The sequence below is a fragment of the Calonectris borealis genome, chromosome 2 (assembly GCF_964195595.1).
Source record: "Calonectris borealis chromosome 2, bCalBor7.hap1.2, whole genome shotgun sequence".
In the NCBI taxonomy this organism is placed as follows: Eukaryota; Metazoa; Chordata; class Aves; order Procellariiformes; family Procellariidae; genus Calonectris; species Calonectris borealis.
Window position 1 is genome coordinate 96,282,571 of NC_134313.1, and position 16,925 is coordinate 96,299,495.

Sequence of the window (16,925 nt, forward strand, 5' to 3'; positions counted from 1 at the left end):
AGACAGCCACTACCACTGAACACCACGGGAGATACAATTTCACAGATTCAGCAGCTCACAAGACGACTTGATTAATATGAACATGAGCGAAATGTTCTTCTCCCCTTCTACAGCGCAAGGCTTCCAGTTACAGAGCAGCAGGGTGAGAGCTCAGAAACAACAGGCTGGCAGAGTGAATTTAGAGCTAATTGCTGCTCCTTCTCACGCCGGTACTCATGCGGAACTCTGCTCGACTTCCCTGTGACTCTGGTACCCCCATTTGCATGATCTAGGTCACACAAAAGATGAGATCGGAAACTTCAGATTGCAGACTAACTCAAGCAGAGCAAGTCCTAAATTGCCATGAGCTGGCACAGCTCCGCTGTAGTCGGTGAAGCTGCCTTATAATGGGCCATCATTTCTAGGCGCAGCTCCATGACTAAGTGTCCGGCTCGTTTTTCTTTGCATTTGTCTATATTACTGTTGCTAATGGCAATTCATTTAACATGGGCATAAGTCGGAGCATAAGCTAAAGAGCAGCAAAAGCTGTGCCTGGTGCGTAGGCTGGCTCTCGCTTATTCCTGCTGTGGCTTTTCCTAGAAAGTCAGCTGCCTCAGGACTGCCTGACTAGTGAGCCTGAACAAACTCCTCACAGTTCCTCGTTAACACTAGCAATGGAGAAAACCAAGCTATTCACACAGGTGGGATTCAAAGAGAAGCTGAAATCACTCAGCTTACAGAAAAAAACCAAACTAACCACAGCTGACATTAAAATGGAGACTGGGGAGTTGTGCAACTTTGTGTGTTCAGTGAAATATTGATGTTTTCTTCTTCTCCTAAGCCTTCTAAGTATTGACGTGCCAGATCTCTGATTTAGAGTGCAAATCACTGACACCTAAAGAAAAGGGAGGGAAGGGAATGAAATGAACCTTCGATGCATGGCAAAACAGGGAGCTCGTCAGCAGTGAGTGACGTGGCTGAAGATGGACTGGGATGTCTGCAAGAAGGACAGGTATTGCAACTTGTCCTCGACAGCCTCACCAAGGGCACAGGCTGAAATTCGCAGCCCGAAACGCCTGCCGCGCAGCATCTACATTAGGTAGGTATGCTACAACATTCTTTAAAATGAGGCTTCTTCAGAGGGAGACGTGAACCACAACTCTTGCACATCCAGGGCTGAATGTTTTCTGTTACACAGCAGATCTATGAAGCCACAAGGAAGCATCCTTTACCTATTATTTGTTGTTGTTGTCATTTCAATCCAGACGTTTTCCTTCTGGTGAAAGCTAAAAGATAAAATAAGATCATTCTAATTAATAATGCCTACCTCCTCATGTTGCATTTTTCACCCACCACAGATCTCAAAGTGCAACTCCCATTTAATAGACAGTAGAAGTAAGGGTGAGGGAGATCAAATGAAATGTCTTGGCAACAGAACAAAACCAAGTCTTGCCTCACAGGTCTAGTAAAAGGAACAAGGGCGCCTATTAAGCCTCAATAAAAAGCAAAGCTTAGGACAATTTTCTGACATATTGGATCCTGAAATGAGGCATTGCGAAACTAATGTGACCAATGCTCCGTGCTAACAAAATATGTTCTGGATTCTTCATCTGACAACATAATTTAGGGATTTCTTGGAATATGGGATGAAATGGAGCAGTGGCTTTACAGGAATCATTCCTTTGCAAAGACAGCTTGTGCCAGAGGACTGGAAAACTGAAAGTGCCCCAAAGGAGCACAGGAATGGATAAGACCTCTTTTACTACCCAGTCAAAGTAAAATGCATTAAAAGAAGCATAAATACCAATCTGTCAATAGTAGTTGATAGTTTCTCATACTTAAGATACTACTGTTGGAAGTTCTGACAAAGAGAGACGCTATACTAGACACATGATTTGACTCTTGAAGAGATGCGTTTGGTAGAATTAGACCATGTCCCTAGCTGGTCCTGAAGTAAACTTACTGATAGTGTCTGCAGCAAAATAGGTGGTTTAAGGAGGGATAAATCTGATTAAAACAATTCTTATCAATGTCAGTGATGATTTTTTTACGTTTTCTTCCTTTCTTCCTTCTTCTTTTTTTTTTTTCAGCTTGGTTGGCTGGGGTTTGTTTTTTTGTTCCCTGCCTTAGGGAGCATCAGTTTGAATATCTAGTAGTTTCCAAAGTGATATAAAAATTGGTGGTATTAAAGTGGTATTAAAGGATGCACTGCCCATCCACTCTTGAGTCTGCTACTTCACAGCAAAAAAGGTGCCCTGCAGATTTGATCTTTGATGCTTGAGAGATTTAGTAAGTTTTTCACAGTCCTTAATAAATTGATATCATAGGCAAGAAACCTAGAGGCACGAAGTACGGTGCACACACAAGCACTTCATATTTTGGTGAGAGGAACCTGGAGTTCATATTCGGATAGCATCCCTGTCAGAGGCAAAACTGAGCATTCAAAATCCTTACCTAGGCAGAATGCATATTGACTTCAGGGGATACTTTTTCCCAGAGAAGGGCCGTGTAAAGAAGGTCAGGACTAGTTGTTTGTCCCCTGCAGCAATGCTGTTTCTCTTGCTGAGGAGACTTGTAGCACCTGTGGACATGGATTTCTGCTGGTGAATACCAGCACTCGGGTGAACTGATGGTCAGTCTCACCTTGACCTTCAGCAGGCTGTTTCCATCTTTCCTTCATATCAGCTTAGGAGATAAACAAACAAACAAACAAAATAAAACAAACAATAAAACCAAAAAAGCTAGAGCAGAGGCCACAGGTTTTCTGATCATTTGAATCATTTAAACCTATTTCTGCAGTATCTCCTGAAAGGTAAAGCCTATGCCAGCACAGCCTGCCCATCCATTAGCAAACCTTTAGCTCAGGAGTATGGGGCTTTGAGTAAGGTCTTCTAACACAGACCCACTGTGGGGATTTGAGGAGAAAGGAACAGCCAGTAACTCACCAATAACAGTGCTGTATCTCTCTCCCACATCACCTCCAGCTTTTCTTCTCGCTGGTGGAACTGGGCAGCAGAAGGTCCTTAGCCCAAAGCAAACGAAAGCCCCTTGCTGTACCACCACTGCAATGGGCCTTGAGTTGAAACTGTCCCTCAGGAGAGACAGCAGCCAGCTGGAAGTGTATTTGCCAACAGCACCATTGATCATCAGCTGCCTGTAGCCTAAAGCAACTCTTTCGGACAGCTAAAACTGCATCTGATTTTGTAACAGACTCCTCTGCAGTACCCATGACTTTGCCCACCACCCCCCCCCCAGCAAAAAAAACCAAACCCAAACCCACTCCTTTGCCCTGTGATGAAGAATGAAGTGGCTCTGAAAAATAACCTGATTTGCACCTCCTCCCGTGAGTCCTGCTAGCCACCTCCTGCACCAGCCTCACTCTGCAGCAGCCCATAAGCAGGATCTGCAGCTAAGGCAAAGGAGAGGGAAAAGCTGGAGGAGGAGGAGGGAAGGGGAAGGCAGAGAGGCTGCATACCTAGAAAGCCAGGTCTATTCCTGCTGCTCACCCTGGAGGCACCACCTCCTGCATCAGGAGGGAATAACAAAGGGAGAATCTGGCTCTCTGGATTTAAGAAGCTCACTTTCCTTTAATTGGGGCCCTCAGGCACTGCTGTAGTGAACCTAATGGCACAAATTATTAATGAACCAGCCCTGATGAAGGCTGAACTGGCCTCTGACTCCTTGGGCTGTAGCTTTTCACAGAGCCTACTGGATTTCACCAGGCAGGAAAGCCACTGCACAGATTTTAAACAGGGCCCTGGAAAGGAAGAGGGTTGGCAGAGTCACCGATACATTTGTCCCTAGACTCTGCAAACCAGCCAGGGACCAACAGCATCTCGCTGTTTCTTCTGAGTCGTAGATGTAGCTACCGGAAAGTCCTGCGAGAAATGGGTACTGCACCTTGCTTTTATACCATTCCTCCCTGCTCCCTCCGTAAGGACCAACCTCTTTGCCCTCGCTACCATTCAGATAGCTTTTCCTCAGTTTTGTGTGTCCTGGCTCAAACTTTTGCTCCCAGCACAGGCCCTCTCCATCTCCCTGTTACAGCCTTTGAACAGGAGCAGATGGGAAAGGGACTTTTTTTTTTCTTCTCCCCTTTAAAGCAAAAAAATCGACGGCCACCACCTCAGCCCAGGGCTGGCGCAGTCTGGCCGTGGCGGAGGGCAGCCCGAGCAGGCAGCAAGGCACAGCCCTTCCTCCAGAGCTGAGCCAGGCTGCTAAAAGGTGGAGGCTGGCAGAGAGCAGTCGACTGCCAAGCACAGTTTCATCCAGCACTGACGGGGAAGGAAGGAGCCAGCTTTCTGCGGCCCTCCGGGGACTGCGGGGCTGCGGTTGCTCAGTAGGAGCTGGGGACAGGAATTAGGGCAGGCAGAGCCGCAGTGGCTGCAACCCTCCCCGATTATCCAGCCAGCTAGAAAGGCACTGGCTTGTCTTTTGTTTCAGCTGTGGGTTTCTTCCCTGTTGATCTGCGTTTATGCTTTTTTTTTTTTTCCTTATGTGTGTGGGTTTTTTTTGTTTAAATAGGTGATAATTTTACTGTAGTTACTGTCAACGTTTAAATTATTTTCTGCTGCATTTTTTCCCTCCCCAGTTCACCAGCTCACGTTTGCCCAGGAATTAAGGGGTGTTCAGAGGCTTGAACCTCTCCAGCTTTTGCTAAAGCAGCCGCTGCCTGGGGCAGTGGGACCAGCCCGGCAAGCGACACCCCAGCCTCCCCCCGCAGCCCTCTCCTGCCAGCCCTTACAAAACCCTACAGGTGCAGGGCGACAGAAGGCAAACCGAGTACGCTCAGTCCCTTTCTGGGACTTGGGGGAGAGCTCATGTTTTCTTGGCCACAAAGCAAGGCAAGACAGAGCAATCATCCCTGGGTTAAAAAAAAAAAAAATCGACCATTGCACTCAGGCTTCAGAAATAACACCTGAAAGGGGCAGGAGGGGGAACAACCGATGCCTTGCGCGGTGAGGGGCTCTTATAAAACGAACAGGGAGAAGGAGGGGAGGGAGTTTGTTGGTTGCTCGTGTTCCCCGAAAAAAATACCGAGCTGCCGGCGGGGAGAGCCTCGCTTGCCAGTTGCCCGGGGGGAAGCTGAGACGGCAGGACCGGGGTTTGCTGCAGTCCCTGCCGCCTGTGCGGGAAATCCCGGGGGTGCAATGCAGGTTTTTGAGCAGCAAATACCACCTTGCGCCCCGGCTCGCCCGACAATTAGGAGCCCGAAACGGGAGACTCCTCGGGAGGTGTCCGGGGGGCGGCAGGAGGGGTGGGGAGGGGCACGGCCACCGGCACCGCCCGGCGCCCGGCCGCCGCCGCCGCCGGCCCCCTCCCGGCCCGCTCGGCTGTTTTTTCCCCGTTTCGCCACCGTTTTATCATTCGCCTCAACGGAGGGCTAACTGGGAGATGTGCTAATGACGGAGAGGTTATCCATTAGTAATTCAACCTCACGCGAAGATAACTCGAGTCCACTAATGAGCTGGAAATCGCCCCCTTATTACGGAGTTTCAGCTTTCTTCCGAGGGGTGAGGAAAAGCTGGAGGCTCCCCTCCCGCTGTCCTCCGACGGACGGGCACCGTCCGACAGCCGGGAAGACGGGGGCCGCGGCGGGAGACAGCGGGCTGCGGAGCCCCTCGCACCCCAGCAAGGGCTCTCTCTCCCCTCTCTCCTCGGCAGCTGGCATTTCGTGCTACAGGAAATCATAACAGCAGTGCCTGACCTCATGAATATAGAGATGTGCACAGAAAAATCAATTTAGGTCTAGATCCTCTGTGGGGAGGGAAAATAACCCAAACCATTTAAACAAAGCTTTGCTCTCCAGGGTTTTCCTTTCTCTTTGGTGGTGGTGGGGATTAAATCTGGAGGGAGGGCAAAGGAAAAGGAAATGCAAGCAGACCTGTGTCTGCCGAAGCGAGGCTGAGCCCCCCCAACACACACATAATGTATTTTATCATTAAAAAATCAACATTGCTTCCAGTGGTAAAGGCGCCTGGCTCCAGTTCCTGAGCGCATTCGTTGCTGGGATTCAATCCGTTTGGGAAATGCAGATTGGCTTGCGACCCACTGTTTGATTTATGAACTGTTACATTTGCTATTGCTTACACATTACATTGCGGACCTTGGGAGGGAAGGGGAGCAGGGAGAGGGGGCGAAGGAGAGAGAGAGACCCTGCCACCCTACACATTGGCAAAGGAGAGCTATTGCACGGGCAAGGGCTCCCCACCGGAATAAATCACCTCAAACCAATTCGCGGCCCCTACCTCCCCATCACCCACTCACCCACCCACCCCCGGTAGCCAGCTGGGCTCTCGCCTTATGAGTAAAAAGGACGTGTTTACTCTTTGATGTGTATTTCTTTATAAAGGCATCAGGCGCCTATAAATAGCCGTGGTTAGAGCAGCTTCTGCTGCGAAATCAATACCCCGGCCCCCCTTCCCCTTGCTCCTTCGGCTGAGCTGCCTTATTAATTATGAAAGGGCTCCTCTGTGCCCCGTCTCCGGCTCCGCAGCGTCCTCCTTAATGGTGGTTGCTGCCCGCCCTCCGCCGGGGCTCCGCGCCGCTCCGCGCCCCGCGCCCGCACCCGCGGGACCGCCGCGCCGCGCCGCCCGCCCCCCGCCGCCGCGCCGGGTTTCCTTCGCCGGCTCCGGGCGGCTGGGAAACGGGGGAGCTGCGTTTTGGGGTTTCGGGAGCAGGGGGGAGGAGGAGGGTGGGAGGATTTATAGCATATTTTTAAAAAAAGAAATGGAGGGGGGGGGGGGGGAAAAAAGGAAGGCTGAGGCTGAGACTAACCAATTCAGCCGCCCTGTCCTTGTTTGAACTGAAATTGCCGTGTTCATCGAGGGATCGGTTCGGGATTTAGCCTTCCTTGCCTAAAAAGCCCTGTCCTTTTCAAGACACTCTAGGCATATTTTATAAAAAGGACGACACCCTCATTTCAAACAATAATTTTTATTTTATACTTCTGTCTATACTTTGTAGCAAATCTTTTTTTGTTATTTTTTTGCTGAATTGGCTGTATAATAAACTTTTGTTTAAATTACATTTTTCTTCTCTTTTAAAATCAAGGCTCTTTTTTTTTCAAAATCATTTTGCTGTTGTTGTTGGGTATTTTTTTTCTTTAGGTTTACATTTAAGCCCCCTTTTTGTGATCTCTACGGTTGGATATTCAGGTATTTTACTGGTATGTGTAACATCTAAAACAAAGAGGAGGAAAAAATTAAAGGCAGTGAATTCGGAAAGATGCCTTCGAACAGCAAGTAAAGGTAAACTCTCAGAGATCTGTTAGCAGCATTCCTTCACTCCTCCGGGCATTTAGATACATCCCTTTCTTTCGCTCTTCCCTTCCTTCCTTCCTTCCTTAACTGTTCGTTTCCCTCTCTCTCTCTCTCTTTTCCCCTCGAGGAAAAATGCTCTTTTTAAATTTTTTTTTTTTTCAGTGGAATGACCAAAAACCAAACAACTGTGGAGGAAAGATGAGAGATTGTGAATTATTCACCATATGCTTCACACGTGGACATCTACCTTGGATTCATCGCCAGTGCCTTTTTTCTTCTGCGTTTTTGTTCTCGCCTCGCACACTTGCCACATTTTTAGAGGAGCCCGTGGCCCGCCGGGAGGTATCCCGGCCGATTACAACCTTAGCATTAGGTGGCCCAGAGCCGTTCCTGAGATTGCTTTTGCACAACGAGGGCTCGAGTTTGTATTTTTATTTTTTTCTATTTTTGATTCGAAGCGATAGTAAAGCTGAGGTCCGATTTGGGCTGCACGCCGCTGCCTGTTTGGTAACATTTGGCAAATAAAACACAAAGAATATAGGGAGAACGCTTCCACAGTCCTACATGGGTGTTTCACCATCATCAGCCACCACCAACCACCACCATCATCATCAACCACAGAAAAGCACAACGTCCCCAAAGCAACGGATGGACACTTCCTCTATAGATCCAGCACATGGAGGGGGTGTGGGTGTGAGTGTGCTCGCCCCCCTAGAAAGGCAGCCAGGTCACTAGCGCGGCCCACAGAGCCGCCAGCAGCAGGGGCAAAGCCGGCGGGAGGAGGGACGGTGCCGCGCCCCTGCCGCCTCCGCACAGTTCAAATAAGCTGCCTTGGAAATCGAGGTTTTTGGATTCCCGTCTCAATTTCTCCCAGAGGTCTGTCGCTCCTTCCTGGCAATCGGTGAGCGCTGTGAGGGTGCAGACGTGGAAATCATCCCAGTACCTGCAGGAGGGGAGAGCAGCCGGCATCAAAACAGGCACGCACCCACCTTCCCGGGCGGGACCGAGGGGAGCCGCCCCCCCAACCCCCCGACGGCGGAGCTGAGCCGGGGCATGCCTTAAAGGGGGCTGGCGCCCGGGGGAGGAGGAGCCGCCGCCTCCCCCGCCCTAAAACCCGGCCCCTGCTCCCCATCCCCCCCTCCCACCCGAGACACCGGTTTCTGGGAGGGATCCCCGGCCCCTCGCCTTCCCCGGGCTGCCCCATAGCCCGCCCCGTGCACACGCTTTGCGCTGGGCAGTGGGTCCCCTGCCAGCTCCCGGAGGGGCTGCCGCTGGCTGTGGTTTCGGGGGTCCCCCCTCCCCAACCCCGCCTTCGGCACCAGCCCGGGCTGGGCGGCATGGTGCAAAAATTGCTTTGCTGGGTCTCTGCCGGAGGGGGTCTTTGCCTGACGGGGGGAGAGGGCATGCACCCCTCGGCTGGCAGACGCCAGCCTAGGAGCCCACGGGCTCGTCCCGAGGGATCTTCGTCACCGGTGGGAGCGGGCAGATGGGGCTGGGAAAGGCATCCCTTTTCCCAGGCGGGAGGCCTTAACACGAAGGGTCCCGGTGCGGCGTTAGAAACCCTCGGGAGGGATCCCCGGGGGGGGAGCGGGTCCTGACTGCAGGGATAGGAAGGGAGGAAGAGGAGGAGGAGAATGAAGAGGAGGAGGAGAAGGAGGAAGGAGCATTTTCCCCTCCTGGGCGCCCCTCACCGGCCCGCGGCGCGGGGGGCGGTGGGAGGGATTCCTCATCCCTGGCCAGGGGTCTATGGGCAGCGAAGGGTTTCTCCTTCCCCAGGATAATTTCCAGCTGTTCCCACAGATTTTTCCTTTTTCTTTTAATTCCCTTCTTCACGGGGACTGGACCGGGGTTTGCCGCCGGGGACCCGTCCCACTGTCCTACCCGGGGGGGAACGGGAGGACCTTTCTTCTCCGCGTCTCGGTTATTGAAAATCACCCCGAATCTGCCCTTTGCCTCCTATTTCCCCCTTGTCTTAAGACAGGCGCCTGCAAATTTGGATTTTGATTTTTTTTTTCTTAAAGTAGTCCTACAGCCTCTAATTTATCAGCCCTCTAAACTGGTTGTAGACTCCCAATGTTTGCTATATTTGTAATAAATAATGAGATACTGAGAAGCCAGAGTCTGAGAGTGTGCCTCTCCTGCAGTATTTCTGCTCTAATTGCATCTCCCAAAGGAAAATTAAATCTTTCCCCATCTTCTTTCAGTACACATCCTGGCACAGGGCGAAGGCAATTGGGTGGTGCGAGGTGGTCGGGAAAAGGGACTTGCTTGGAAAAGAGGTACTTTTTACAGGTCGGAACCGCCTCTGGTCCGGCACTCCAGGGCCAAAGGGCATCATATTAGGACGCTGCTGCCCCTGAGTATTTATTCCTCATGCAGGACACAAGGTAAACCGCAACCCAGCATTTACAGCGGGGTGCCAGTCTTAGGTGCTTGGGTCAGAAATCTCTAGGAGTCTCGTCTTGTCTTTTCTTTTCTTTTCTTTTCTTTTCTTTTCTTTTCTTTTCTTTTCTTTTCTTTTCTTTTCTTTTCTTTTCTTTTCTTTTCTTTTCTTTTCTTTTCTTTTCTTTTCTTTTCTTTTCTTTTTTTTTCTTTTCTTTTCTTTTCTTTTCTTTTCTTTTCTTTTCTTTTCTTTTCTTTTCTTTTCTTTTCTTTTCTTTTCTTTTCTTTTCTTTATTTTCCTTCTCTTCTCCTCTTCTCTTCTCTTCTCTTCTCTTCTCTTCTCTTCTCTTCTCTTCTCTTCTCTTCTCTTCTCTTCTCTTCTCTTCTCTTCTCTTCTCTTCTCTTCTCTTCCTCCTTTCCTTTCCTTTCCTTTCCTTTCCTTTCCTTTCCTTTCCTTTCCTTTCCTTTCCTTTCCTTTCCTTTCCTTTCCTTTCCTTTCCTTTCCTTTCCTTTCCTTTCCTTTCCTTTCCTTTCCTTTCCTTTCCTTTCCTTTCCTTTCCTTTCCTTTCCTTTCCTTTCCTTTCCTTTCCATCTCACATTCCCATTTCATGTCCTTCGTTTTCTGATTTTCGCAGAGCAAAATCAGAAAACAACTATTCCAAACATATTTATGTCTAAGGACCTTATCTCATTTCTAAATATGATTCTCTCTAATTTTTGGGTGTTTTTTTTGTTTTTTTCGGCGGGGGGAGTTTGTGCCGGAAAACAGCAACGGAGAGACGGGAGAATACCCTGTCCAGCCGGATATTTCTTTTTTTTTTTTCCCCAGACGTATCGAAAATGCCCGTTTCTGCCTCCCTGCCCGGGACGCGAGACCCCGAAGCGGGATGGGCGAGGCCGGAGCTGGCGGCTCCCCGGCCCCCAGCAGCCGCCCCAGTTTCCCTCCCCCTGGTAAGATCCGTTGCCCTGAGCTCTGGGGAAGCCTGCCCCAAATTTAGGGCTCCTCCAGCTGTCCCAGTTCCTCCAGCTTCGGAGAGGAATTGGGAAGGAGGGGAGCAGGAGTCCATTTTGCAAGGCGGTCTCTTTTTCTCCTTTTATTATTTTTTGTTGTTGTTTTCATTTTTATTATTATTATCATTATTTTCTCATTTTATCGTTGCCCCTTCCTTCTTCTCCCCTCTGTGCCAGAAGCGGGGCGAAAATGGGGGGAAATGGGCTTTCCCCGGGGGCCCGAGCGGCGCAGGAGGGTGGAGGTGAGCTGCCGCTGGGACGGCCGTCCTTCTGCCACTGGGCGGTTAATATTGTGGCTGGGCTCTTTTCTTTTTAATTACATTTTGTTTTCCGAGGAATCACCTCCCCAGCGCCGGCTGTCCCCGGCCGGGGTAAGCTGCCTCCCCCCGGCCTGCCTCTGCCTTGAGCTCCCGGGGGGACCTTGGAGCCTGCCAGTGAGCGTGGGTCCCAAAGGCAGCAGTAAGGAAAGGGATAACAACCCCCGTGCAGCTAATGTCAGCACCCCAGTGCAAAGCAGGGGAAGGGAAAGAATACAAGAGAGAAGCTAAGGAGGGGAGGGAAAAAAAAAAAAGAAAGAGGGAAAAAAACCAACCCACCCAGATTCAGGGAGGGAAAAACTGAAAAAGACATTGTAAAAACTCCCTCCGGACTTCACTGTTCCCCAAGCCCTGCGTGTCCCCGTGGCAGTGCGCTTGGGGGGACCCTGGAGCAGAGAATCTAACCCCAAAGCACCAAACCCCGCGTTACTTCTGTTGCTTCCCTTCCCACCGCCAGCATCCAGCCTCGCCCCCCTTGCCCAGCCCCGGGTGACTCCCTAGTCCCTTTCTCCCCCCTCGGCCCCGAAGGAGAGAGGAAAGACCTACGCGCAGATCGTTTGGAGATTTCTCTTGTCGTCCAGGTCCTGCGGGTAGTTGGCCATGTTATCGCCCAGCCGCAGCAAACACTCCGAGAAGTCCCTAAAGACCGCATCGCACCGCCCCGCCGCTCTCACCGCCTGCACCAGGTACGCTGGGGGGGGCAGGGGCACAGGTCAGCTCCACCGACTCCCCGCCCGCCCCGCACCCCCAAACCGCCGCCCCCACATCGCCCCTTCCCCCCCACCCTCCTCCCACCCATTACTAAACTCGCGCCCCGCCGGGCAGCGGCGGTCTGGGGCAGGAGGAGGCGGTGGGACCGAGCCAGGGTCACCGTCGGGCACTCGGGGACATGAGTCAGGGGCTTTTCGCCCTTTGCTTTTTTAGCACCGGGGTTTTCAATGCCCGTGGATCAACGGCGTTGATTTCAGTCTTCTTTTTTTTGTCTTTTTTTTTGTCTTTTTTTTTTTTCTTTTGAGGGGCGAGGAGGAGGGGAGGATAGGTGAAGATGCGCTGCCTGCTTCTCCCCGGACTCGCTCCTTTGTTAGAAAATGCCGCCTCGAAGCAGCAGGCGCGTTTCTCCGTACAAACACTGGCGCGCACACACGCACACACACGGCTCCTTATTGCCCACGTCGCTTGGCAAATATCGTGCAAGACTCAGCGGGAAAATAAAAATACTAATAAAAAAAAAATCACTAGAAAGAGCTGAGATAAAGCCACGAAAAGAAGCGTCCCCCAAAGCCACGCACGCAGCTGCGAGGGCACCGGCCCGGCGGCTGCCTGGGCTCGGGGCAGCGGGACGGGAAGGGACAGGGATGAATCCCGCTCCCTCAAACCTTCGGGATCGCGCTAGGATAAATACAATAGTAACAAACCCAAGAACAACCAACCGGCTGCAAACGGGGAAAGAAAATGAATTACGGCGTGCGTGAGATGGCTCCTCCCGGGTGTCCGCGGCTGCCGGGCCAGGCCCCGCGGGGGGACGGGACGGGACGCAGGGACGTTGCTGCTGCACGACGCGTCCCGCAGGACTCACGCAGGACTCACGCCACGGCCTGTGCAGCCGCACGGCGCGGCGCACACACCCGCAGCAGCCCGCGCGGCAGCCGCAGCCGGCGGGCTGGGGTATCTGGGCACGGGTGGGGTGCTGATCCCCAACCGCTCTCCTGCCAGTGGCGGGGGTTGGGGACGCCGTGGTGTCTCTGGGCCCGGGCTCGACCCCGGGCAGCGCAGCTGGGATGTGGTCAGCAGGGGCGGGAGGGGTTGCTCCCCCCGCCTCTTTCGGAGTAGCCCCCGTCCGCCCACACCGCCGGAGGGGGTGTTGGGGTGGGCGTCCCCTCCCGATCCGTCTCCCCAGGATGTGCTGTGGCGGCGTGTGCGTGTGTGTGTGTTTCCCTGCCGGGCACCGGTTACAAGCTAAATGGCTGACTCCAAAAGAGACTGTTTCAACCCAGATCCCCCTCTTGCCGTTTGATTCGTCGCTAACATGACTTGGTGGCCACTCCCCTCTACACACACACCAGCACCAGCCGTCACATCAAACCCCCAGCAGGCTACAGACATTGGCTACGGTAGGAAAAAAAGCCAGGCAAACAAATAAAGAAGAACTGAGGACCTTCCCCAGGGTAAAACCATGTCCTGTAAAACCCGCACCATCCCGCTCCGGCAGCTACAGGGGCAGAGGGGAGGGGAAGTTGCCAGGAATTTCTCCAAAAACGTGACGGACTGCACTGAAAATACGAGGTCCGAAGCGGAGCCCTGCCCCGGGGCCGGGGAGGGAGGGTGGTAGAGGGTCAGGTTTGGGACCAGAGATACTCAGACCATCCCTCCCCTCCGAGGGGCGGCCTAGCCCTGTGTGCCCGCACCGCTCCCTCCTCACAGGGTACCCCAAAGTCTCCCCAAAGTCTCCCCAAATCCCACCACCACCACCAAAAAACAAAAAAGCAAAAGCGGAGAGACGGAGGTCCTGCTATAGTCAAACGACAGCGGGATTTCTCTTGAACTAGGTCGCTTGTGCTTTGCCGTGGCCCCGACCTTCCCTCCTCCCCGTCCTTCAAAGACGAGTGTGCAGCAATTTCCAATGCAGCAGGTCCGCAGGAGCCGTCCATAACGGATCCTGCCCCCCTCCCGAAACCCGCTCTCCGTCCTCTCAGTCCGCCTTGCCCTTTAGCTGCGCCTGGTCCACCCCTCCTGTCCCTGGGCGCCTTCCGCCGAGACTCAGTCCCCGCGCCTCCCCCCCATCACCTCCCGAAATGTCAGGGATTTCGGACAGCTCCCGATCCCCGCTGCCCAAATAAATAAATAATTTTTTTTTTTTTTAATTATTCCCTGGTGCTGCTGCGGGCAGCATAGACGTTTTGGGAACGAGCCGAACATACATTTCATACGAGCCGCTACCGGGGTCGGGGCAAAGGGAAACGGCCCTTTGCAACCCCCTCACCGACACCAGGAGCTGATTTCGGGGGGGTGTGAGGGGGGAAGGTTACCCGAAATACCGAAGAAGCAGCAGGGAGGAGAAAAGCCCTCCACGAGCTTCAAAGCCGTCCTTTCCCAGGGCACCGCAAAGCGACCGCACCGCCACCGTCTCCGCGGTGTGCAGCGATATTTGGGGGTAACTTTCCATATGACTGCTCATGCTCACGCCAGCCCGGGGACGGCGATTCCCAGCTACTCTAGATACCTTTTGACATTTCCTCGTGAATAAAATCCTCCCTCGGTTGAATCAAATAAAGACAAATGAAAGAAAATCTTCCTCCTCCAGACGAACAAACAAACAAAAAATGCAAGGACTGAAATTAAGGATAACATCCAAATAATGCCTTCCCCCTTCTTTCTCTGACAGTACAGAAAATGGCCTTCTGAAGAGTTCAGTCTCATTTAAAATGGAATGGTAATACGAATGGAGGGGTTTGCATCGTATATCCACATTTCCAGAGGTCAACATTTCATCGCAATATTTCTTATTTTTTTCTTTTCTCGGTGAGGAAATGTTCAAGGCATTTGCCTCCTTCTTTCCTCTCTTTCTTGTTCTCCCTCCCTCTTTTTTTTTTTTCCTCCTCTTCTTTCTGTTAGTACTCACAAAATGCTGCAGAGATTGTCTGGAGAGGAGGGTGACCGAGCAAAAGGATCTCTAAATAGCAATGCCGAGCATTTTTTCTATTGTAGCAGAATTCCTTTGCAGGCAAATATTTTCAAAGGTCTCTTCACACCTGACAATCTGATTAATAAAAGACGCGCTTTAATCGCCCTTTCCTTGAAGCCCAGTTTTGGATCATGCTCGGGAATATACATATTCAATATATAATCTTTAAAATTTGCCTGTACTGGACCAAAGTGGTCATTAACTTGGAGATTGTTTAATGTCTGTAACTCAAAAAATTTTCAGCAAAGAAATGTTGAATAAAATGAACCTGAGAGCAAACCAACAAAAAGAACCAGCGAAAAACCCAAGATATTAAACAAAACCAGCAACGAGCACGCAAAAACACATACCGGCGTGGAGGGAAACCTGTTCTATTTTAAGTAACTTAACATATATAGAAATTTTTTGGACCCGCTCGTTTTTTGACAGCGGTTCTCCGAGCACAAAATTAACGGTCGGGCGGTGGGACTTCGTGATTTCTTAATAATTTTTATTTGTTTAATCCCCACATTCGGGTGGATTTTTTTTTAAGTTAGCGTTGGGTTTTGTTTGTTTTTAGGCTGGTCTGAAAATGGGAAAGCCTCCAAGTTCCCAAAGGGACCCTTCGCTTGTCCCCCTGATTTTCTGCAAAAAAAAACTTTCCAGCTAGACCTCTCGCAAGCCATTTTGTGCCGGTTCTTATTTCTCTGTCCCTCGGGGCGGGGGGGATTTCTTAGCACTGGAGTCCCCAAATCGTCGGTGATAAGGAATGCAGGGGATATCCGAAAAGCAAATACAAATGCAGTCGTTCGTGGGGACGGCGAGAACGGGGCGGGGGGGGGGGGGGGGAAACGAGGAAGAATAAGAGAGGGGGAAAAAAAGCGAAGTACGAATGAGCATGCACTGATTTAGGAAAACAAACAACGAAAGTGATTTAAGAGGAATAAGAAATCAGCTCCCTTTCCTGCGGACCCCCCCTGCCTTGACAGCGTGAAGAACCGCGAAGATGCCACCGGGAAGGAGGCAGAGGGAGCGGGGAACGGGGAGCGGGGGTCCCTCCGCCGCCCCAAACCGCGGCCGTCAGCGCAGGTTATTCCGACATTCCGCTTCTGCATGCATCAGTCGGGCTTTGGTGCACACAACTTGATACCGAATTTGGCAGTCCACTTACCTATCTGTACAGCAAGGATCAGAGAAATATATCTGCCGTTCAACTTAAGTCCCATCCTACATTTAGTAAAACCATTTGCGGCTGCAGATCTTTAAATAGTTACTTTGGAGAACGTGGGGGAAAGCTGAAAAATAGGCATTGCCAACAAGTTCCGAGCAGCGGAGGACTTTGCAGACAAGGGGGGGAGACAAGAGGAGAAGGAGAGAAAGAGGGAGGCAGAGGGAGAGGGCGAGGAGGACTAGCTGGGAATGGTTCGCTCCATTAGGAGGGGGCGGAGGAAGTACAGCCTCACGCCCACCACCGGCCCTGACGCGGGGGGATGACACGGACCGGGTTTTTTCCCCCTTCTTCTTCTTTTTTTTTAAAAAAATGTGCACCTTGGAAAAGAAACGCCATTTATAGGCATCACAGGCTGGATTTATCTGCTCTCCCCGTGTCCCCCCGCCCCATTAATCGCCGAGAAACTCCCCCCCCCCGCGCTCCTCCTGCCCCGCGTGGCGGTGGGGGGGCGGCAGCCGGGACCGTCCCCCCGGGGCGGGAGGGATGCGGGGGCGCGGGGGGGACGCACGCACACGCACACACACACACACACACGAGCACACACACGCACACGCACACACAGACACGCAGACGGCGGAGCCGCCCCCCCGGGGGTGGGGATAGCACGGCAGAACCCCCCCCGCCCCCGGGCCGCCCCGTCGGGGCTGGCCGGCCCGGCCCCCGCGCTGCGGAGCGGGGAGGAGGAAAGGGAGGTGCGGGGGTCCCCTCCCTCTGCCCGCCCCTCCCCCACCATGACGTCACCCCCAGGCTGAGGTGGGGGCGGGGGGGAGGAACTGGTCTCTCCCGGCCCTGCTGCCTGTGCTCAATCCCGGTGGCAGCAGCCCTGCTGTGGGACTGCAGAGGATGGCGTGGGGAAACGGGTCAGGCGTGGGACAGCCCTGGGGAGCCGCAGTGGGGCCGGCCTGAGGCTGCGGGCCACTGCACCCCATCCTCTGGGGAGAGGCTACAGGTGTGGCGGGGCTGGGTGGAGGGGATGGTGCCGGCCGAGGCTACATGGAGCACTGCCCGGGACAGGGCTTGGTCTGGGGTGCTCCTGCAGCCTGACGCCCTCCTGGGACCCTCCTCAAGGCCATCCCCGCCTG

The 16,925-nt window shown here is 52.5% G+C and overlaps 1 protein-coding gene across 1 annotated transcript; it reads right to left on the reverse strand.

The window, feature by feature from the left end:
- Window positions 1-6,902: 6,902 nt before the first annotated feature.
- On the reverse strand, window positions 6,903-16,461 carry NRN1 (neuritin 1). Its single transcript, XM_075142634.1, has 3 exons — window positions 15,784-16,461; window positions 11,498-11,642; window positions 6,903-8,184 (listed from the first exon to the last, which is right to left on the reverse strand). Exons 1-3 carry the CDS (start codon window positions 15,836-15,838, stop codon window positions 7,953-7,955), a joined length of 432 nt encoding a protein of 143 aa, XP_074998735.1. The 5' UTR covers window positions 15,839-16,461; the 3' UTR covers window positions 6,903-7,952.
- Window positions 16,462-16,925: the final 464 nt, after the last annotated feature.